Raw genomic sequence first — 25,124 nt, forward strand, 5'->3', positions numbered from 1 at the left:
CTGTCCTCCAGTGAGACCATCAGAACTACTCTCCTCCAGTGAGACCATCAGAACTACTGTCCTCCAGTCAGACCATCAGAACTACTCTCCTCCAGTCAGACCATCAGAACTACTCTCCTCCAGTGAGACCATCAGAACTACTGTCCTCCAGTATTCACACAGACAGTATTAAGACTCATTTCCACGCCATTGGTTCCAGCTAAACGACGTCTGCTCCCGTCCGCACGGACACCTTTCGAAGGGGAAGTTTTGGAGGACAGGATGTCAACGAGGCGTTGCCAGAGAGCCGAGAGACTGGTGTTTTACTGTGGTGAACTCTTGTAAAGAGTAAACATTTATAACCCCCCCCAGTCTCCAGTTACCCCATCACCACCACCAGCCCATAGAGACCCCCCCAGTCTCCAGTCTACAGTTACCCATCACCACCACAAGCCCATAGACAGCCCCCCCCCCCAGTCTCCAGTCACCCATCACCACCACCAGCCCATAGAGACCCCCCCCAGTCTCCAGTTACCCATCACCACCACCAGCCCATAGAGACCCCCCCCAGTCTCCAGTTACCCATCACCACCACCAGCCCATAGAGACCCCCCCCCCAGTCTCCAGTTACCCATCACCACCACCAGCCCATAGAGACCCCCCCCCAGTCTCCAGTTACCCATCACCACCACCAGCCCATAGAGATCCCCAGTCTCCAGTTACCCCATCACCACCACCAGCCCATAGAGACTCCCCCCCCAGTCTCCAGTTACCCATCACCACCACCAGCCCATAGAGACTCCCCCCCAGTCTCCAGTTACCCATCACCACCACCAGCCCATAGAGACACCCCCCCAGTATCCAGTTACCCATCACCACCACCATCCCATAGAGACCCCCCAGTCTCCAGTTACCCCATCACCACCACCAGCCCATAGAGACTCCCCCCCCCAGTCTCCAGTTACCCATCACCACCACCAGCCCATAGAGACCCCCCCCCCCAGTCTCCAGTTACCCATCACCACCACCATCCCATAGAGACTCCCCCAGTCTCCAGTTACCCATCACCACCACCATCCCATAGAGACTCCCCCAGTCTCCAGTTACCCATCACCACCACCAGCCCATAGAGACCCCCCCCCCCCAGTCTCCAGTTACCCATCACCACCACCATCCCATAGAGACCCCCCCAGTCTCCAGTTACCAATCACCACCACCAGCCCATAGAGACTCCCCCAGTCTCCAGTTACCCATCACCACCACCAGCCCATAGAGACCCCCCCCAGTCTCCAGTTACCCATCACCACCACCAGCCCATAGAGACCCCCCCCCAGTCTCCAGTTACCCATCACCACCACCAGCCCATAGAGACCCCCCCCCACCCCAGTCTTGAATGCCCAGTTGCACACTCAGTTGAATTAAATGCATGCCAGGTGACTACCTCATGAAGCTGGTTGAGAGAATGCCAAGAGTGTGCAAATCTGTCATCAAGGCAAAGGGTGGCTATTTGAAGAATCTCAAATATTAAATACATTTTAATTTGTTTAACACTTACTAAATGAGTCTGTGTTATTTCATAGTTTTGATGTCTTCACTTATTATTATTCTACAATGTAGAAAATAGTCAAATATAGAAAAACTCTTGTATAATGTAGTTGTTCAGTTTAGATAATGTAGTTGTTCAGTTTAGATTATGCAGTTGTTCAGCATAGGTAATGTAGTTGTTCAGTTTAGATAATGTAGTTGTTCAGTTTAGATAATGTAGTTGTTCAGTTTAGATAATGTAGCTGTTCAGTATAGATTATGTAGTTGTTCGGTATATACAATGTCGCTGTTCGGTATATACAATGTCGCTGTTCAGTATATACGATAATGTAGTTATTCAGTATAGATAATGTAGTTGTCCAGTATAGATAATGTAGTTGTTCAGTATAGATAATGTATTTCTGGTCATAATGTTGATGAGAGAAATGTATTGACAAAGACAGGAAGCTTAACAATGACCCACACACACAGTGTTATTTCCTCTGCTGTACACCCACCTGCATTTTGAACTCACAGGAAACGAGAGCCAGAGGGTACTCACAAACCCTTTCCTGAGAGAGAGAGTACTCACAAACCCTTTCCTGAGAGAGAGAGAGGGAGAGAAAGTACTCACAAACCCTTTCCTAAGAGAGAGAGAGAGAGTACTCACAAACCATTTCCTGAGAGAGAGAGTACTCACAAATCCTTTCCTGAGAGAGAGAGTACTCACAAACCCTTTCCTGAGAGAGAGAGAGAGAGAGAGAGAGAGAGAGAGAGTACTCACAAACCATTTCCTGAGAGAGAGAGAGATATGAGAGAGAGAGAGAGATATGAGAGAGAGAGTACTCACAAATCCTTTCCTGAGAGAGAGAGATATGAGAGAGAGAGATATGAGAGAGAGAGAGAGAGAGAGAGAGTAATTGAAAGGGTATATGGTAGGCCTGTATACACTACATAGCCTATATACACTACATAACCTGTATACACTACATAACCTATATACACTACATAGCCTATATACACTACATAACCTATATACACTACATAGCCTATATACACTACATAGCCTATATACACTACATAGCCTATGTACACTACATACAGTGCCTTGCGAAAGTATTCGGCCCCCTTGAACTTTGCGACCTTTTGCCACATTTCAGGCTTCAAACATAAAGATATAAAACTGTATTTTTTTGTGAAGAATCAACAAGTGGGACACAATCATGAAGTGGAACGACATTTATTGGATATTTCAAACATTTTTAACAAATCAAAAACTGAAAAATTGGGCGTGCAAAATTATTCAGCCCCCTTAAGTTAATACTTTGTAGCGCCACCTTTTGCTGCGATTACAGCTGTAAGTCACTTGGGGTATGTCTCTATCAGTTTTGAACATCGAGAGACTGAAATTTTTTCCCATTCCTCCTTGCAAAACTGCTCGAGCTCAGTGAGGTTGGATGGAGAGCATTTGTGAACAGCAGTTTTCAGTTCTTTCCACAGATTCTCGATTGGATTCAGGTCTGGACTTTGACTTGGCCATTCTAACACCTGGATATGTTTATTTTTGAACCATTCCATTGTAGATTTTGCTTTATGTTTTGGATCATTGTCTTGTTGGAAGACAAATCTCCGTCCCAGTCTCAGGTCTTTTGCAGACAACAGGTTTTCTTCCAGAATGGTCCTGTATTTGGCTCCATCCATCTTCCCATCAATTTTAACCATCTTCCCTGTCCCTGCTGAAGAAAAGCAGGCCCAAACCATGATGCTGCCACCACCATGTTTGACAGTGGGGATGAGGTGTTCAGGGTGATGAGCTGTGTTGCTTTTACGCCAAACATAACGTTTTGCAAAATTCAATTTTGGTTTCATCTGACCAGAGCACCTTCTTCCACATGTTTGGTGTGTCTCCCATGTGGCTTGTGGCAAACTTTAAACGACACTTTTTATGGATATCTTTAAGAAATGGCTTTCTTCTTGCCACTCTTCCATAAAGACCAGATTTGTGCAATATACGACTGATTGTTGTCCTATGGACAGAGTCTCCCACCTCAGCTGTAGATCTCTGCAGTTCATCCAGAGTGATCATGGGCCTCTTGGCTGCATCTCTGATCAGTCTTCTCCTTGTATGAGCTGAAAGTTTAGAGGGACGGCCAGGTCTTGGTAGATTTGAAGTGGTCTGATACTCCTTCCATTTCAATATTATCGCTTGCACAGTGCTCCTTGGGATGTTTAAAGCTTGGGAAATCTTTTTGTATCCAAATCCGGCTTTAAACTTCTTCACAACAGTATCTCGGACCTGCCTGGTGTGTTCCTTGTTCTTCATGATGCTCTCTGTGCTTTTAACGGACCTCTGAGACTATCACAGTGCAGGTGCATTTATACGGAGACTTGATTACACACAGGTGGATTGTATTTATCATCATTAGTCATTTAGGTCAACATTGGATCATTCAGAGATCCTCACTGAACTTCTGGAGAGAGTTTGCTGCACTGAAAGTAAAGGGGCTGAATAATTTTGCACGCCCAATTTTTCAGTTTTTGATTTGTTAAAAAAGTTTGAAATATCCAATAAATGTCGTTCCACTTCATGATTGTGTCCCACTTGTTGTTGATTCTTCACAAAAAAATACAGTTTTATATCTTTATGTTTGAAGCCTGAAATGTGGCAAAAGGTTGCAAAGTTCAAGGGGGCCGAATACTTTCGCAAGGCACTGTAGCCTATATACACTACATAGCCTATATACACTACATAACATATATAAACTACATAACCTATATACACTGCATAACCTGTGTACACTACATAACCTATATACACTACATAACCTATATACACTACATAGCCTATATACACTACATAACCTATATACACTACATGATCAACAGTATGTGGACTCTTCTGGCAAGGCTTTAATATGGAGTTGGTCCCCCTTTGCTGCTATAACAGCCTCCACTCTTCTGGGAAGGCTTTCCACTAGATGTTGGAACATTGCTGCTATAACAGCCTCCTCTCTTCTGGGAAGGCTTTAATATGGAGTTGGTCTCCCTTTGCTGCTATAACAGCCTCCTCTCTTCTGGGAAGGCTTTAATATGGAGTTGGTCCCCCTTTGCTGCTATAACAGCCTCCACTCTTCTGGGAAGGCTTTCCACTAGATGTTGGAACATTGCTGCTATAACAACCTCCACTCTTCTGGGAAGGCTTTCCAGATGTTGGAACATTTCTGCTGGGACTTGCTTCCATTCAGCCACAAGAGCATTAGTGAGGTCGGGCACTGATGTTGGGCGATTAGGCTCGCAGTCGGCTTTCCAACTCATCCCAAAGGTGTTCGATGGGGTTGAGGTCAGGGCTCTGTGCAGGCCAGTCAAGTTCTTCCACACCGATCTTGACAAACCATTTCTGTATGGACCTCGCTTTGTGCACGGAGGCATTGCCATGCTGAAACAGGAAAGGGCCTTCCCAATCTGTTGCCACAATTTGGAAGCACAGAATCGCCTAGAATGTCATTGTATGCTGTAGCGTTAAGATTTCCCTTCACTGGAACTAAGGGGCCTGAACCATGAAAAATAGACCATTATTCCTCCTCCACCAAACTTTACAGTTGGCACTATGCATTGGGGCAGGTAGCGTTCTCCTGGCATCTGCAAACCCAGATTCGTCCGTCGGACTGCCAGATGGTGAAGTGTGATTCATCACTCCAGAGAACGAGTTTCCACTGCTCCAGAGTCCAATGGTGGCGAAGCTTTACACCACTCCAGCCGACGCTTGGTTTACACCACTCCAGCCGACGCTTGGCATTGCGCATGGTGATCTTAGACTTGTGTGCGGCTGCTCGGCCATGGAAACCCATTTCATGAAGCTCCTGACGAACAACCAATCATGTGCTGACGTTGTTTCCAGGTTGGAACTCGGTACTGAGTGTTGCAACCCCGAGGACAGTAGCTCTTCAGCACACACTGCGGTCCCGTTCTGTGAGCTTGTGTGGCCTACCATTCCACGGCCGAGCCGTTGTTTCTCTTAGACGTTTCCACTTTCCACAATAACAGCACTTACATTTTGACCGGGGTGGGGGGGCAGCTCTAGCAGGGCAGAAATGTTTACGAACTGTTTTGTTGGAAAAGTGGCACGTTGAAAGTCACCAAGCTGTTCAGTAAAGGCCATTCTACTGCTAATGTTTGTCTATGGAGATTGCGTGGCTGTGTGTCCGACACCCGTCAGCAAGGGGAGTGGCTGAAATATCTTAATCCACTCATTTGGAGGCGTGTCCACATACTGCTGGCCATGTAGTGAATCACTTGGGCCGACAGTGTGGATTGGGGTGGCAGGGTAGCCTAGTGGTTAGAGCATTGGGCTAGTAACCGAAAGGTTGCAAGTTCAAATCCCCAAGCTGACAAGGTACAAATCTGTCATTCTGCCCCTGAACAAGGCAGTTAACCCACTGTACCCAGGCTGTCATTGAATATAAGAATATGTTCTTAACTGACTTGCCTATTAAATAAAGGTAAAATAAATAAATTGTGTTACTATGTTAGAAAGCCTCCAATGTTAGGAATTATGTTGACTGGAGATCTGCTGCCACCTGCTGGATATCAGTGGTACTGACTGTGTCTCTGTCTTAGACAGGAACACTAAGGCTGGAGATGGGGTCTGTCTCTGTCTAGGCTAGGCCAGGTACAGTAAGGCTGGAGATGGGGCCTGTGTCTGTCTCTGTCTAGGCCAGGTGACCTAAGACTGGAGATGGGGCCTGTCTAGGTCAGGTCAGGTCTTTCTAGGTCTGGGCTGTCTCTGTCTAGGCCAGTTCAGGTCTGTCTCTATCTAGGCCAGACCTGACCAGGTCTGTCTCTGTCTAGGCCAGGTACACTAAGGCTGGAGATGGGGTCTGTCTCTGTCTAGGCCAGGTCAGGTCTGTCTCTGTCTCGGTCAGGTAAACTAAGGCTGGAAATGGGTTCTGTCTCTGTCTAGGCCAGGTCAGGTCTGTCTCTGTCTAGGCCAGGTCAGGTCTGTCTCTGTCTCTGTCTAGGCCAGGTCAGGTCTGTCTCTGTCTAGGCCAGGACAGGTTTGTCTCTGTCTAGGTCAGGTCTGTCTCTGTCTAGGTCTGGGCTGTCTCTGTCTAGGCCAGGTCAGGACTGTCTCTGTCTAGGCCAGGTCAGGACTGTCTCTGTCTAGAACAGGTCAGGTCTGTCTCTGTCTCTGTCTAGGCCAGGTCAGGTCTGTCTCTGTCTAGGCCAGGACAGGTCTGTCTCTGTCTAGGCCAGGTCAGGACTGTCTCTGTCTAGGCCAGGTCAGGACTGTCTCTGTCTAGGCCAGGACAGGTCTGTCTCTGTCTAGGCCAGGTCAGGACTGTCTCTGTCTAGGCCAGGTCAGGACTGTCTCTGTCTAGAACAGGTCAGGACTGTCTCTGTCTAGAACAGGTCAGGTTTGTCTCTGTCTAGGTCAGGTCAGGACTGTCTCTGTCTAGAACAGGTCAGGACTGTCTCTGTCTAGAACAGGTCAGGTTTGTCTCTGTCTAGGTCAGGTCCGGTCTGTCTCTGTCTAGGCCAGGTCAGGTCTGTCTCTGTCTAGGCCAGGTCAGGTTTGTCTCTGTCTAGGCCAGGTCAGGTTTGTCTCTGTCTAGGCCAGGTCAGGTTCCACTAACAGTGCACAGCTTCATACTCCAATAAGGTTGTTATGACAACCTGTATGAATAATCTAGAATAACAGAGGAACAATGATATTATGTTGATGCACATGGTAAGTAATATATTATTATGCATATTCATTATGCAGGTAGCCTAGTGATTAGAGCAGGTAGCCTAGTGGTTAGAGCAGGTAGCCTAGTGGTTAGAGCAGGTAGCCTAGTGGTTAGAGCCAGGTAGCCTAGTGGGTAGAGCAGGTAGCCTAGTGGTTAGAGGGGCGGCAGGTAGCCTAGTGGTTAGAGCAGGTAGCCTAGTGGTTAGAGGCAGGTAGCCTAGTGGTTAGAGCAGGTAGCCTAGTGGTTAGAGGGGCGGCAGGTAGCCTAGTGGTTAGAGCAGGTAGCCTAGTGGTTAGAGCCAGGTAGCCTAGTGTTTAGAGCAGGTAGCCTAGTGGTTAGAGCAGGTAGCCTAGTGGTTAGAGCCAGGTAGCCTAGCGGTTAGAGCAGGTAGCCTAGTGGTTAGAGCAGGTAGCCTAGTGGTTAGAGACAGGTAGCCTAGTGGTTAGAGCAGGTAGCCTAGTGGTTAGAGCAGGTAGCCTAGCGGTTAGAGCAGGTAGCCTAGCGGTTAGAGCAGGTAGCCTAGCGGTTAGAGCAGGTAGCCTAGCGGTTAGAGCAGGTAGCCTAGTGGTTAGAGCAGGTAGTCCAGTGGTTAGAGCAGGTAGTCTAGTGGTTAGAGCAGGTAGTCTAGTGGTTAGAGCAGGTAGCCTAGTGGTTAGAGCAGGTAGTCTAGTGGTTAGAGCAGGTAGCCTAGCGGTTAGAGCAGGTAGCCTAGTGGTTAGAGCAGGTAGCCTAGTGGTTAGAGCAGGTAGCCTAGTGGTTAGAGCAGGTAGTCTAGTGGTTAGAGCAGGTAGCCTAGCGGTTAGAGCAGGTAGCCTAGCGGTTAGAGCGGTGGACTTGTAACTGAAAGGTTGCAAGTTCAAACCCCCTGAGATGACAAGGTACAAAATCTGTCGTTCTGCCCCTGAACAGGCAGTTAACCCACTGTTCCTAGGCCATCATTGAAAATAAGAATTTGTTCTTAACTGACTTGCCTAGTTACATTTTTTTAAAACTCCATCACTACATAGACTTCCACACAGCAATGCAGCTACTGATAGATTTAAGGTACAGACATCTAAAAGTTGTTCAGCAATGTGAACATTTTGTAAAAACAATGTCAGAGTAGCAGAGACAGATTAGGACGTTGCTGTTGGTTCTCATGTTGATACCACCCTCCTCTTCTTCCTCAAATCACAACAACACAATGTCAGAGTAGCAGAGACAGATTAGGACGTTGCTGTTGGTTCGCATGTTGATAAGGCCCTCCTCCTCCTCCTTCTCCTCCTCCTCCCCCTCCTCCTCCTCGTCCAATCACAACAAGATTACTTTCCATTTCTGTTACTTTTTATTTTGAATTCAGAGCAGAAAAAACAATAAATACAAAAGCTTGTAACATCATTATTGTAACATTATTATGGTAACATTATTATTGTAACATTATGTTATTATTGTAACATTATTATTGTAACATTATTATTGTAACATTATTATTGTAACATTATGTTATTATTGTTACATTATTATTGTTACATTATGTTATTATTGTAACATTATTATTGTAACATTATTATTGTAACATTATTATTGTAACATTATGTTATTATTGTAACATTATGTTATTATTGTAACATTATTATTGTAACATTATTATTGTAACATTATGTTATTATTGTAACATTATTATTGTAACATTATGTTATTATTGTAACATTATTATTGTAACATTATTATTGTAACATTATGTTATTATTGTAACATTATGTTATTATTGTAACCATTATGTTATTATTGTAACATTATTATTGTTACATTATGTTATTATTGTAACATTATGTTATTATTGTAACATTATTATTGTAACATTATGTTATTATTGTAACATTATGTTATTATTGTAACATTATTATTGTAACATTATGTTATTATTGTTACATTATTATTGTAACATTATGTTATTATTGTAACATTATTATTGTAACATTATTATTGTAACATTATTATTGTAACATTATTATTGTAACATTATGTTATTATTGTAACACTATTATTGTAACATTATGTTATTATTGTAACATTATGTTATTATTGTAACATTATTATTATAACATTATGTTATTATTGTAACATTATTATGGTAACATTATTATTGTAACACTATTATTGTAACATTATGTTATTATTGTAACATTATTATTGTAACATTATTATTATAACATTATTATTGTAACATTATTATTGTAACATTATGTTATTATTGTAACATTATTATTGTAACATTATTATTGTAACATTATGTTATTATTGTAACATTATTATTGTAACATTATTATTGTAACATTATTTATTATGTAACATTATTATGGTAACATTATTATTGTAACACTATTATTGTAACATTATGTATTATTGTAACATTATTATTGTAACATTATTATTGTAACATTATTATGTAACATTATTATTGTAACATTATGTTATTATTGTAACATTATGTTATTATTGTAACATTATTATTGTAACATTATGTTATTATTGTAACATTATTATTGTAACATTATTATTGTAACATTATGTTATATTGTAACATTATTATTGTAACATTATTATTATAACATTATTATTGTAACATTATTATTGTAACATTATGTTATTATTGTAAATTATGTTATTATGTACATTATTATTGTAACATTATGTTATTATTGTAACATTATTATTGTAACATTATTATTGTAACATTATGTTATTATTGTAACATTATTATTGTAACATTATTATTGTAACATTATTATTGTAACATTATGTTATTATTGTAACATTACTATTGTAACATTATTATTGTAACATTATTATTGTAACATTATTATTGTAACATTATTATTGTAACATTATTATTGTAACATTATATTGTAACATTATTATTGTAACATTATTATTGTAACATTATGTTATTATTGTAACATTATTATTGTAACATTATTATTGTAACATTATGTTATTATTGTAACATTATTATAATAACATTATTATTGTTACATTATTATTGTAACATTATGTTATTATTGTTACATTATTATTGTAACATTATGTTATTATTGTAACATTATTATTGTAACATTATGTTATTATTGTAACATTATATTGTAACATTATGTTATTATTGTAACATTATTATCGTAACATTATATTGTAACATTATTATTGTAACATTATGTTATTATTGTAACATTATTATCGTAACATTATTATTGTAACATTATGTTATTATTGTAACATTATGTTATTATTGTTACATTATTATTGTAGCATTATGTTATTATTGTAACATTATTATTGTAACATTATTATTGTAGCATTATGTTATTATTGTTACATTATTATTGTAACATTATTATTGTAACATTATTATTGTAACATTATGTTATTATTGTAACATTATTATTGTAACATTATTATTGTAACATTATTATTGTAACATTATTATTGTAACATTATTATTGTTACATTATTATTGTAACATTATTATTGTTACATTATTATTGTAACATTATTATTGTAACACTATTATTGTAACATTATTATTGTTACATTATTATTGGTAACATTATTATTGTAACATTATTATTGTTACATTATTATTGTAACATTATTATTGTAACACTATTATTGTAACATTATTATTGTAACATTATTATTGTAACATTATTATTGTAACACTATTATTGTAACATTATGTTATTATTGTAACATTATTATTGTAACATTATTATTGTAACATTATGTTATTATTGTAACATTATTATTGTAACATTATGTTATTATTGTAACATATTATTGTAACATTATTATTGTAACATTATTATTGTAACATTATTATTGTAACATTATTATTGTAACATTATGTTATTATTGTAACATTATTATTGTAACATTATGTTATTATTGTAACATTATTATTGTAACATTATTATTGTAACATTATTATTGTAACATTATTATGTAACATTATTATTGTAACATTATTATTGTAACATTATGATTGTAACATTATGTTATTATTGTAACATTATGTTATTATTGTAACATTATTATTGTAACATTATGTTATTATTGTAACATATTATTGTAACATTATTATTGTAACATTATGTTATTATTGTTACATTATTATTGTAACATTATTATTGTAACATTATTATTGTAACATTATGTTATTATTGTAACATTATTATTGTAACATTATTATTGTAACATTATGTTATTATTGTAACATTATTATTGTAACATTATGTTATTATTGTAACATTATTATAATAACATTATTATTGTTACATTATTATTGTAACATTATGTTATTATTGTTACATTATATTGTAACATTATGTTATTATTGTAACATTATTATTGTAACATTATGTTATTATTGTTAGATTATTATTGTAACATTATGTTATTATTGTTACATTATTATTGTAACATTATGTTATTATTGTAACATTATGTTATTATTGTAACATTATGTTATTATTGTAACATTATTATCGTAACATTATTATTGTAACATTATTATTGTAACATTATGTTATTATTGTAACATTATTATCGTAACATTATTATTGTAACATTATGTTATTATTGTAACATTATGTTATTATTGTAACATTATTATTGTAACATTATTATTGTAACATTATTATTGTAGCATTATGTTATTATTGTTACATTATTATTGTAACATTATTATTGTAACATTATGTTATTATTGTAACATTATTATTGTAACATTATTATTGTAACATTATTATTGTAACATTATTATTGTAACATTATTATTGTAACATTATTATTGTAACATTATGTTATTATTGTAACATTATTATTGTAACATTATGTTATTATTGTAACATTATGTTATTATTGTAACATTATGTTATTATTGTAACATTATGTTATTATTGTAACATTATTATTGTAACATTATGTTATTATTGTAACACTATTATTGTAACATTATTGTGTGTGTGTGTGTGTGTGTGTGTGTGTGTGTGTGTGTGTGTGTGGGTGTGTGTGTGTGTGTGTGTGTGTGTCTGTGTGTGTGTGTGTGTGTGTGTGTGTGTGTGTGTGTGTGTGTGTGTGGGTGTGTGTGTGTGTGTGTGTGTGTGTGTGGGTGTGTGTGTGTGTGTGTGTGTGTGTGTGTGTGTGTGTGTGTGTGGGTGTGTGTGTGTGTGTGTTCAGTCCTCCAGTCCGATGTGTCTGAACAGGTAGGACATGCTCTCTCCGTTGTAGATTCGTCTGATGGCTTCAGAGAGGATCAGGCTGATGTCCACCGTCTGGATCTTAACACACTGCAGCTTCTGATGCTCATGAGGAATAGTGTTGGTTACCACCACCTACACACACACACACACACACCACACACAGACACAGACACACACACGCACGCACGCACACACACACACACCACACACAGACACACACACACGCACGCACGCACACACACACACACACACACAGTTAACAAACAGCTAGACACAGGGTTAACACAGACAGACAGACAGACAGACAGGCCGGCCGGCATGCAGACAGACAGACAGACAGACAGACAGACAGACAGACAGACAGACAGACAGGCCGGCATGCAGACAGACAGACAGACAGACAGACAGACAGACAGACAGACAGACAGACAGACAGACAGACAGACAGAGAGAGAGACAGACAGACAGACAGACAGACAGACAGACAGACAGACAGACAGACAGACAGACAGACAGACAGACAGACAGACAGACAGACAGGCAGGCAGGCAGACAGACAGAGAGAGACAGACAGACAGACACCTTGTCGATGGCAGATTCCTCTATGAGTTTCGGTGCATCGGAGGAGAGGATGCCGTGCGTCGCCATGACAAATATCTTGTACGCTCCGTGCTTCTTCAACGTCTGTGCGGCCGCCACGAAACTGTCCACGTCATCGATGATGTCATCCTGGGGGGGCGGGGACACACAGCAGCCGCCACTGAGGCCAATCCAACGGCCTGAGAGGGGTCAGGGTCTGTGTGGTTTGTCTGTGAGTGTCTGTGTGTGTGTGTGTGTGTATGTGTGGGTGTGTGTGAGTGAGTGTGTGGTTTGTCTGTGAGTATCTGTGTGTGTGTGTGTGTCTGTGTGTGAGTGTCTGTGTGTGTGTGTCTGTGTGTGTCTGTGAGTGTCTGTGTGTGTCTGTGTGTGTGTGTCTGTGAGTGTGTGCGTGTGTCTGTGTGTGTCTGTGAGTGTGTGAGTGTGTGCGTGTGTGTGTGTGTGTGTGTAACTCACCACTATGATGGCGATGCGTCCTCCTACGTCTCCTACCACTGTGATGGGAGGCTTCTCTTTAGGGATCAACACTGGAACACACACAATACACACTATACCCACACAATACACACTATACACACACAATACACACTATACACACACAATACACACTATACACACTATACACACACAATACACACTATACACACACAATACACACTATACACACAAAATACACACTATACACACACAATAAACACTATACACACTATACACACACAATACACACTATACACACACAATACACACTATACACACACAATACACACTATAAACACAAAATACACACTATACACACACACAATATACACTATACACACACAATACACACTATACACACACAATATACACTATACACACACAATATACACTATACACACACAATACACACTATACACACACAATATACACTATACACACAGAATAAACACTATACACACACAATACACACTATACACACACAATACACACTATACACACACAATATACACTATACACACACAATACACACTATACACACACAATACACCCTATACACACACTATACACACTATACACACACAATACACACTATACACACACAATACACACTATACACACTATACACACACAATACACACTATACACACACAATACACACACAATACACACTATACACACTATACACACACAATACACACTATACACACACAATACACACTATACACACTATACACACACAATACACACTATACACACACAATACACACTATACACACTATACACACACAATACACACACAATACACACTATACACACTATACACACACAATACACACTATACACACACAATACACACTATACCCACACAATACACACTATACACACACAATACACACACAATACACACTATACACACTATACACACACAATACACACTATACACACACAATACACACTATACACACAGAATACACACAATACACACTATACACACACAATACACACTATACCCACACTATACACACAATACACACAATACACACTATACACACTATACACACAAAATACACACTATAAACACAAAATACACACTATACACACACACAATATACACTATACACACACAATAAACACTATACACACTATACACACACAATACACACTATACACACTATACACACTATACACACACAATACACACTATACACACACAATACACACACAATACACACTATACACACAGACAATACACATATACAGTACACACACAATGTACACACACAATACACACATACCATACACGCATACAGTACACACACAATACACACATACCATACACACATACAGTACACACACAATACACACATACCATACACACACACATTACAAACACACAACACACATACCATACACACACACAGTATACACACAATACACACATACCATACACACATACAGTACACACACAATACACACATACAGTACACACACACAATACACACATACAATACACACACAATACACACACACACACAATACACACATAGAGTGTGAGTGTGTGTGTGTGTGTGTGTGTTACGTGGTATCTTGACAGTAGGAGGGGAGTGTGTGTGTGTGTGTGTTACGTGGTATCTTGACAGTAGGAGGGGAGTGCGTGTGTGTGTGTGTGTGTTACGTGGTATCTTGACAGTAGGAGGGGAGTGTCTTCCATCAACCAGGTCTGACTCTGCATCCTGGGCCTCTCCATGGATCACTGCAATACCCAGACGCAACCGCTCTGCAAACGACTGGGCCCTAAACACACACACACACACACACACACACACACACACACACACACACACACACACACACACACACACACACACACACACACACACACACACCGTAAAGACACTTTACAATCAGAGCTTGTAAAAACACAACTACCAGATAACAGCCTGACAGCACCACCCAGACTGTAGTTAAAGAGGAACCACCCTAACCCAGACTGTAGTGAAAGAGGAACCACCCTAACCCAGACTGTAGTTAGAGGAACCACCCTAACCCAGACTGTAGTTAGAGGAACCACCCTAACCCAGACTGTAGTTAAAGAGGAACCACCCTAACCCAGACTGTAGTTAAATAGGAACCACCCTAACCCAGACTGTAGTGAGAGGAACCACCCTAACCCAGACTGTAGTTAGAGGAACCACCCTAACCCAGACTGTAGTTAAAGAGCAACCACCCTAACCCAGACTGTAGTTAAAGAGGAACCACCCTAACCCAGACTGTAGTTAAAGAGGAACCACCCTAACCCAGACTGTAGTTAAAGAGGGACCACCCTAACCCAGACTGTAGCTAGAGGAACCACCCTAACCCAGACTGTAGTTAGAGGAACCACCCTAACCCAGACTGTAGTTAAAGAGGAACCACCCTAACCCAGACTGTAGTTAAAGAGGAACCACCCTAACCCAGACTGTAGTTAGAGGAACCACCCTAACCCAGACTGTTGTGAAAGAGGAACCACCCTAACCCAGACTGTAGTGAAAGAGGAACCACCCTAACCCAGACTGTAGTTAAAGAGGAACCAGCCTAACCCAGACTGTAGTTAAAGAGGAACCACCCTAACCCAGACTGTAGTTAAAGAGGACCCACCCTAACCCAGACTGTAGTTAAAGAGGAACCAGCCTAACCCAGACTGTAGTTAAAGAGGAACCACCCTAACCCAGACTGTAGTGAAAGAGGAATCACCCTAACCCAGACTGTAGTGAAAGAGGAACCACCCTAACCCAGACTGTAGTTAAAGAGGAACCACCCTAACCCAGACTGTAGTGAAAGAGGTACCACCCTAACCCAGACTGTAGTTAAAGAGGCACCACCCTAACCCACACTGTAGTTAAAGAGGAACCACCCTAACCCAGACTGTAGTAAAGAGGACCCACTCTAACCCAGACTGTAGTAAAGAGGAACCACTCTAACCCAGACTGTAGTTAAAGAGGACCACCCTAACCCAGACTGTAGTAAAGAGGAACCACTCTAACCCAGACTGTAGTTAAAGAGGACCACCCTAACCCAGACTGTAGTTAAAGAGAGACCACCCTAACCCAGACTGTAGTGAAAGAGGGACCACCCTAACCCAGACTGTAGTGAAAGAGGGACCACCCTAACCCAGACTGTAGTTAAAGAGGACCCACCCTAACCCAGACTGTAGTGAAAGAGGGACCACCCTAACCCAGACTGTAGTTAAAGAGGAACCACCCTAACCCAGACTGTAGTAAAGAGGAACCACCCTAACCCAGACTGTAGTAAAGAGGAACCACCCTAACCCAGACTGTAGTTAAAGAGGAACCACCCTAACCCAGACTGTAGTTAAAGAGGAACCACCCTAACCCAGACTGTAGTTAAAGAGGCACCACCCTAACCCAGACTGTAGTTAGAGGAACCACCCTAACCCAGACTGTAGTTAAAGAGGAACCACCCTAACCCAGACTGTAGTTAAAGAGGAACCACCCTAACCCAGACTGTAGTTAGAGGAACCACCCTAACCCAGACTGTAGTTAGAGGAACCACCCTAACCCAGACTGTAGTTAGAGGAACCACCCTACCCAGACTGTAGTTAAAGAGGAACCACCCTAACCCAGACTGTAGTTAGAGGAACCACCCTAACCCAGACTGTAGTTAAAGAGGAACCACCCTAACCCAGACTGTAGTGAAAGAGGTACCAGCCTAACCCAGACTGTAGTTAAAGAGGACCACCCTAACCCAGACTGTAGTTAAAGAGGGACCACCCTAACCCAGACTGTAGTGAAAGAGGGACCACCCTAACCCAGACTGTAGTGAAAGAGGGACCACCCTAACCCAGACTGTAGTTAAAGAGGGACCACCCTAACCCAGACTGTAGTGAAAGAGGGACCACCCTAACCCAGACTGTAGTTAAAGAGGAACCACCCTAACCCAGACTGTAGTAAAGAGGAACCACCCTAACCCAGACTGTAGTAAAGAGGAACCACCCTAACCCAGACTGTAGTTAAAGAGGAACCCCCCTAACCCAGACTGTAGTTAAAGAGGACCCACCCTAACCCAGACTGTAGTTAGAGGAACCACCCTAACCCAGACTGTAGTGAAAGAGGGACCACCCTAACCCAGACTGTAGTTAAAGAGGAACCACCCTAACCCAGACTGTAGTGAAAGAGGAACCACCCTAGCCCAGACTGTAGTAAAGAGGAACCACCCTAACCCAGACTGTAGTTAAAGAGGAACCAGCCTAACCCAGACTGTAGTTAAAGAGGAACCACCCTAACCCAGACTGTAGTTAAAGAGGAACCACCCTAACCCAGACTGTAGTTAGAGGAACCACCCTAACCCAGACTGTAGTTAAAGAGGTACCACCCTAACCCAGACTGTAGTTAAAGAGGACCCACCCTAACCCAGACTGTAGTTAGAGGAACCACCCTAACCCAGACTGTAGTGAAAGAGGGACCACCCTAACCCAGACTGTAGTGAAAGAGGGACCACCCTAACCCAGACTGTAGTTAAAGAGGAACCACCCTAACCAAGACTGTAGTTAAAGAGGGACCACCCTAACCCAGACTGTAGTGAAAGAGGACCACCCTAACCCAGACTGTAGTGAAAGAGGGACCACCCTAACCCAGACTGTAGTTAAAGAGGGACCACCCTAACCCAGACTGTAGTGAAAGAGGGACCACCCTAACCCAGACTGTAGTTAAAGAGGAACCACCCTAACCCAGACTGTAGTAAAGAGGAACCACCCTAACCCAGACTGTAGTAAAGAGGAACCACCCTAACCCAGACTGTAGTTAAAGAGGAACCACCCTAACCCAGACTGTAGTTAAAGAGGAACCAGCCTAACCCAGACTGTAGTTAAAGAGGAACCACCCTAACCCAGACTGTAGTTAAAGAGGGACCACCCTAACCCAGACTGTAGTTAAAGAGGGACCACCCTAACCCAGACTGTAGTGAAAGAGGAACCACCCTAACCCAGACTGTAGTTAAAGAGGAACCACCCTAACCCAGACTGTAGTTAGAGGAACCACCCTAACCCAGACTGTAGTTAAAGAGGAACCACCCTAACCCAGACTGTAGTTAAAGAGGAACCACCCTAACCCAGACTGTAGTTAAAGAGGACCCACCCTAACCCAGACTGTAGTTAGAGGAACCACCCTAACCCACACTGTAGTTAAAGAGGAACCACCCTAACCCAGACTGTAGTTAAAGAGGAACCACCCTAACCCACACTGTAGTTAAAGAGGAACCAGCCTAACCCAGACTGTAGTTAAAGAGGAACCACCCTAACCCAGACTGTAGTTAAAGAGGGACCACCCTAACCCAGACTGTAGTTAAAGAGGGACCACCCTAACCCAGACTGTAGTGAAAGAGGAACCACCCTAACCCAGACTGTAGTTAAAGAGGAACCACCCTAACCCAGACTGTAGTTAGAGGAACCACCCTAACCCAGACTGTAGTTAAAGAGGAACCACCCCAAACCCAGACTGTAGTTAAAGAGGAACCACCCTAACCCAGACTGTAGTGAAAGAGGGACCACCCTAACCCAGACTGTAGTTAAAGAGGAACCACCCTAACCCACACTGTAGTTAAAGAGGAACCACCCTAACCCAGACTGTAGTTAAAGAGGAACCACCCTAACCCACACTGTAGTTAAAGAGGAACCACCCTAACCCAGACTGTAGTTAAAGAGGAACCACCCTAACCCAGACTGTAGTTAAAGAGGAACCACCCTAACCCAGACTGTAGTGAAAGAGGAACCACCCTCACCCAGACTGTAGTTAAAGAGGAACCACCCTCACCCAGACTGTAGTTAAAGAGGAACCACCCTAACCCACACTGTAGTTAAAGAGGAACCACCCTAACCCAGACTGTAGTTAAAGAGGAACCACCCTAACCCAGACTGTAGTTAAAGAGGACCCACCCTAACCCAGACTGTAGTGAAAGAGGGACCACCCTAACCCAGACTGTAGTTAAAGAGGAACCACCCTAACCCAGACTGTAGTAAAGAGGAACCACCCTAACCCAGACTGTAGTAAAGAGGAACCACCCTAACCCAGACTGTAGTTAAAGAGGAACCACCCTAACCCAGACTGTAGTTAAAGAGGAACCAGCCTAACCCAGACTGTAGTTAAAGAGGAACCACCCTAACCCAGACTGTAGTTAAAGAGGACCCACCCTAACCCAGACTGTAGTTAAAGAGGGACCACCCTAACCCAGACTGTAGTTAAAGAGGGACCACCCTAACCCAGACTGTAGTGAAAGAGGAACCACCCTAACCCAGACTGTAGTTAAAGAGGAACCACCCTAACCCAGACTGTAGTTAGAGGAACCACCCTAACCCAGACTGTAGTTAAAGAGGAACCACCCTAACCCAGACTGTAGTTAAAGAGGAACCACCCTAACCCAGACTGTAGTTAAAGAGGACCCACCCTAACCCAGACTGTAGTTAGAGGAACCACCCTAACCCAGACTGTAGTGAAAGAGGGACCACCCTAACCCAGACTGTAGTTAAAGAGGAACCACCCTAACCCAGACTGTAGTGAAAGAGGAACCACCCTAGCCCAGACTGTAGTAAAGAGGAACCACCCTAACCCAGACTGTAGTTAAAGAGGAACCAGCCTAACCCAGACTGTAGTTAAAGAGGAACCACCCTAACACAGACTGTAGTTAAAGAGGAACCACCCTAACCCAGACTGTAGTTAAAGAGGAACCACCCTAACCCACACTGTAGTTAAAGAGGAACCACCCTAACCCAGACTGTAGTTAAAGAGGAACCACCCTAACCCACACTGTAGTTAAAGAGGAACCACCCTAACCCAGACTGTAGTGAAAGAGGAACCACCCTCACCCAGACTGTAGTTAAAGAGGAACCACCCTCACCCAGACTGTAGTTAAAGAGGAACCACCCTAACCCACACTGTAGTTAAAGAGGAACCACCCTAACCCAGACTGTAGTTAAAGAGGACCCACCCTAACCCAGACTGTAGTGAAAGAGGACCCAGCTACAGAGTAGAGACAGTAGCAGCCTTCAACCCCTTTAACTGCTACAGTCAACTATACAATACAGACAGTAACAGCTACAGTCAACTATATAATACAGACAGTAACAGCTACAGTCAACTATACAATACAGACAGTAACAGCTACAGTCAACTATACAATACAGACAGTAACAGCTACAGTCAACTATACAACACAGACAGTGTCAACTACAGTCAACTATACAACACAGACAGTGTCAGCTACAGTCAACTATACAATACAGACAGTAACAGCTACAGTCAACTATACAATACAGACAGTAACAGCTACAGTCAACTATACAATACAGACAGTAACAGCTACAGTCAACTATACAATACAGACAGTACCAGCTACAGTCAACTATACAATACAGACAGTAACAGCTACAGTCAACTATACAATACAGACAGTAACAGCTACAGTCAACTATACAATACAGACAGTAACAGCTACAGTCAAATATATAATACAGACATTAACAGCTACAGTCAACTATACAATACAGACAGTAGCAGCTACAGTCAACTATACAATACAGACAGTAGCAGCTACAGTCAACTATACAATACAGACAGTAACAGCTACAGTCAACTATACAATACAGACAGTAACAGCTACAGTCAACTATACAATACAGACAGTACCAGCTGCAGTCAACGATACAATACAGACAGTAACAGCTACAGTCAACTATACAATACAGACAGTAACAGCTACAGTCAACTATACAATACAGACAGTAAAAGCTACAGTCAACTATACAATACAGACAGTAACAGCTACAGTCAACTATACAATACAGACAGTAACAGCTACAGTCAACTATACAATACAGACAGTGTCAACTACAGTCAACTATACAACACAGACAGTGTCAGCTACAGTCAACTATACAATACAGACAGTAACAGCTACAGTCAACTATATAATACAGACAGTAGCTGCTACAGTCAACTATACAATACAGACAGTAACAGCTACAGTCAACTATACAACACAGACAGTGTCAGCTACAGTCAACTATACAATACAGACAGTAACAGCTACAGTCAACTATACAATACAGACAGTAACAGCTACAGTCAACTATACAATACAGACAGTAACAGCTACAGTCAACTATACAATACAGACAGTAACAGCTACAGTCAACTATACAATACAGACAGTAACAGCTACAGTCAACTATACAATACAGACAGTAACAGCTACAGTCAACTATACAATACAGACAGTAACAGCTACAGTCAACTATACAATACAGACAGTAACAGCTACAGTCAACTATACAATACAGACAGTAACAGCTACAGTCAACTATACAATACAGACAGTAACAGCTACAGTCAACTATACAATACAGACAGTAACAGCTACAGTCAACTATACAATACAGACAGTAACAGCTACAGTCAACTATATAATACAGACAGTAGCTGCTACAGTCAACTATACAATACAGACAGTAACAGCTACAGTCAACTATACAATACAGACAGTAACAGCTACATACAGTCAACTATACAATACAGACAGTAACAGCTACAGTCAACTATACAACACAGACAGTGACAGCTACAGTCAACTATACAATACAGACAGTAGCAGCTACAGTCAACTATACAATACAGACAGTAACATCTACAGTCAACTATACAATACAGACATTAACAGCTACAGTCAACTCTTCAACACAGACAGTAACAGCTACAGTCAACTATACAATACAGACAGTAGCAGCTACAGTCAACTATACAATACAGACAGTAACATCTACAGTCAACTATACAACACAGACAGTGTCAACTACAGTCAACTATACAACACAGACAGTAGCAGCTACAGTCAACTATACAATACAGACAGTACCAGCTACAGTCAACTATACAACACAGACAGTGTCAACTACAGTCAACTATACAACACAGACAGTGTCAACTACAGTCAACTATACAATACAGACAGTAACAGCTACAGTCAACTATACAATACAGACAGTAACAGCTACAGTCAACTATATAATACAGACATTAACAGCTACATTCAACTATACAATACAGACAGTAGCAGCTACAGTCAACTATACAATACAGACAGTAACAGCTACAGTCAACTATACAATAGACAGTAACAGCTACATACAGTCAACTATACAATACAGACAGTAACAGCTACATACAGTCAACTATACAACACAGACAGTAACAGCTACAGTCAACTATACAATACAGACAGTAACAGCTACAGTCAACTATACAATACAGACAGTAACAGCTACAGTCAACTATATAATACAGACATTAACAGCTACATTCAACTATACAATACAGACAGTAGCAGCCACAGTCAACTATACAATACAGACAGTAACAGCTACAGTCAACTATACAATACAGACAGTAACAGCTACAGTCAACTATACAATACAGACAGTAACAGCTACAGTCAACTATACAACACAGACAGTGACAGCTACAGTCAACTATACAATACAGACAGTACCAGCTACAGTCAACTATACAATACAGACAGTAACATCTACAGTCAACTATACAATACAGACATTAACAGCTACAGTCAACTCTTCAACACAGACAGTAACAGCTACAGTCAACTATACAATACAGACAGTAGCAGCTACAGTCAACTATACAATACAGACAGTAACATCTACAGTCAACTATACAACACAGACAGTGTCAACTACAGTCAACTATACAACACAGACAGTAGCAGCTACAGTCAACTATACAATACAGACAGTACCAGCTACAGTCAACTATACAACACAGACAGTGTCAACTACAGTCAACTATACAACACAGACAGTGTCAACTACAGTCAACTATACAATACAGACAGTAACAGCTACAGTCAACTATATAATACAGACAGTAACAGCTACAGCCAACTATACAATACAGACAGTAACAGCTACAGTCAACTCTTCAACACAGACAGTAACAGCTACAGTCAACTATACAATACAGACAGTAACAGCTACAGTCAACTATACAATACAGACAGTAACAGCTACAGTCAACTATACAATACAGACAGTAACAGCTACAGTCAACTATACAATACAGACAGTAACAGCTACATACAGTCAACTATACAATACAGACAGTAACAGCTACAGTCAACTATACAATACAGACAGTAACAGCTACAGTCAACTATACAATACAGACAGTACCAGCTACAGTCAACTATACAATACAGACAGTAACAGCTACAGTCAACTATACAATACAGACAGTAACAGCTACAGTCAACTATACAATACAGACAGTAACAGCTACAGTCAACTATACAATACAGACAGTAACAGCTACAGTCAACTATACAATACAGACAGTAACAGCTACAGTCAACTATACAATATAGACAGTAACAGCTACAGTCAACTATACAATACAGACAGTAACAGCTACAGTCAACTATACAATACAGACAGTAACAGCTACAGTCAACTATACAATACAGACAGTAACAGCTACATACAGTCAACTATACAATACAGACAGTAACAGCTACATACAGTCAACTATACAATACAGACAGTAACAGCTACAGTCAACTATACAATATATACAGTAACTGCTACAGTCAACTATACAATACAGACAGTAACAGCTACAGTCAACTATACAATACAGACAGTAACAGCTACAGTCAACCATATAATACAGACAGTAACAGCTACAGTCAACTATACAATACAGACAGTAACAGCTACAGTCAACTATACAATACAGACAGTACCAGCTACAGTCAACTATACAATACAGACAGTAACAGCTACAGTCAACTATACAATACAGACAGTAACAGCTACATACAGTCAACTATACAATACAGACAGTAACAGCTACAGTCAACTATACAATACAGACAGTAACAGCTACAGTCAACTATACAATACAGACAGTAACAGCTACAGTCAACTATACAATACAGACAGTAACAGCTACATACAGTCAACTATACAATACAGACAGTAACAGCTACATACAGTCAACTATACAACACAGACAGTAACAGCTACAGTCAACTATACAATACAGACAGTAACAGCTACAGTCAACTATACAATACAGACAGTAACAGCTACAGTCAACTATATAATACAGACATTAACAGCTACATTCAACTATACAATACAGACAGTAGCAGCTACAGTCAACTATACAATACAGACAGTAACAGCTACAGTCAACTATACAATAGACAGTAACAGCTACATACAGTCAACTATACAATACAGACAGTAACAGCTACATACAGTCAACTATACAACACAGACAGTAACAGCTACAGTCAACTATACAATACAGACAGTAACAGCTACAGTCAACTATACAATACAGACAGTAACAGCTACAGTCAACTATATAATACAGACATTAACAGCTACATTCAACTATACAATACAGACAGTAGCAGCCACAGTCAACTATACAATACAGACAGTAACAGCTACAGTCAACTATACAATACAGACAGTAACAGCTACAGTCAACTATACAATACAGACAGTAAC

At 40.7% G+C, this 25,124-nt stretch overlaps 1 protein-coding gene across 1 annotated transcript in view; it reads right to left on the reverse strand.

The window, feature by feature from the left end:
- Window positions 1-12,361: 12,361 nt before the first annotated feature.
- LOC116371805 (phosphoribosyl pyrophosphate synthase-associated protein 2) overlaps window positions 12,362-25,124 on the reverse strand; it is a 31,624-nt gene continuing 18,861 nt past the window's right edge. Inside the window, exons 8-11 of the mRNA XM_031820820.1 lie at window positions 15,222-15,340; window positions 13,523-13,593; window positions 13,052-13,198; window positions 12,362-12,601 (exon numbers count right to left, since the gene is read on the reverse strand). Coding sequence (XP_031676680.1) covers window positions 12,443-12,601; window positions 13,052-13,198; window positions 13,523-13,593; window positions 15,222-15,340 — 496 coding nt within the window. The 3' untranslated portion in view covers window positions 12,362-12,442. The remainder of the gene's footprint in view (window positions 12,602-13,051; window positions 13,199-13,522; window positions 13,594-15,221; window positions 15,341-25,124) is intronic.

This window comes from Oncorhynchus kisutch, unplaced genomic scaffold (assembly GCF_002021735.2).
Source record: "Oncorhynchus kisutch isolate 150728-3 unplaced genomic scaffold, Okis_V2 scaffold3689, whole genome shotgun sequence".
Taxonomy (NCBI): domain Eukaryota; kingdom Metazoa; phylum Chordata; class Actinopteri; order Salmoniformes; family Salmonidae; genus Oncorhynchus; species Oncorhynchus kisutch.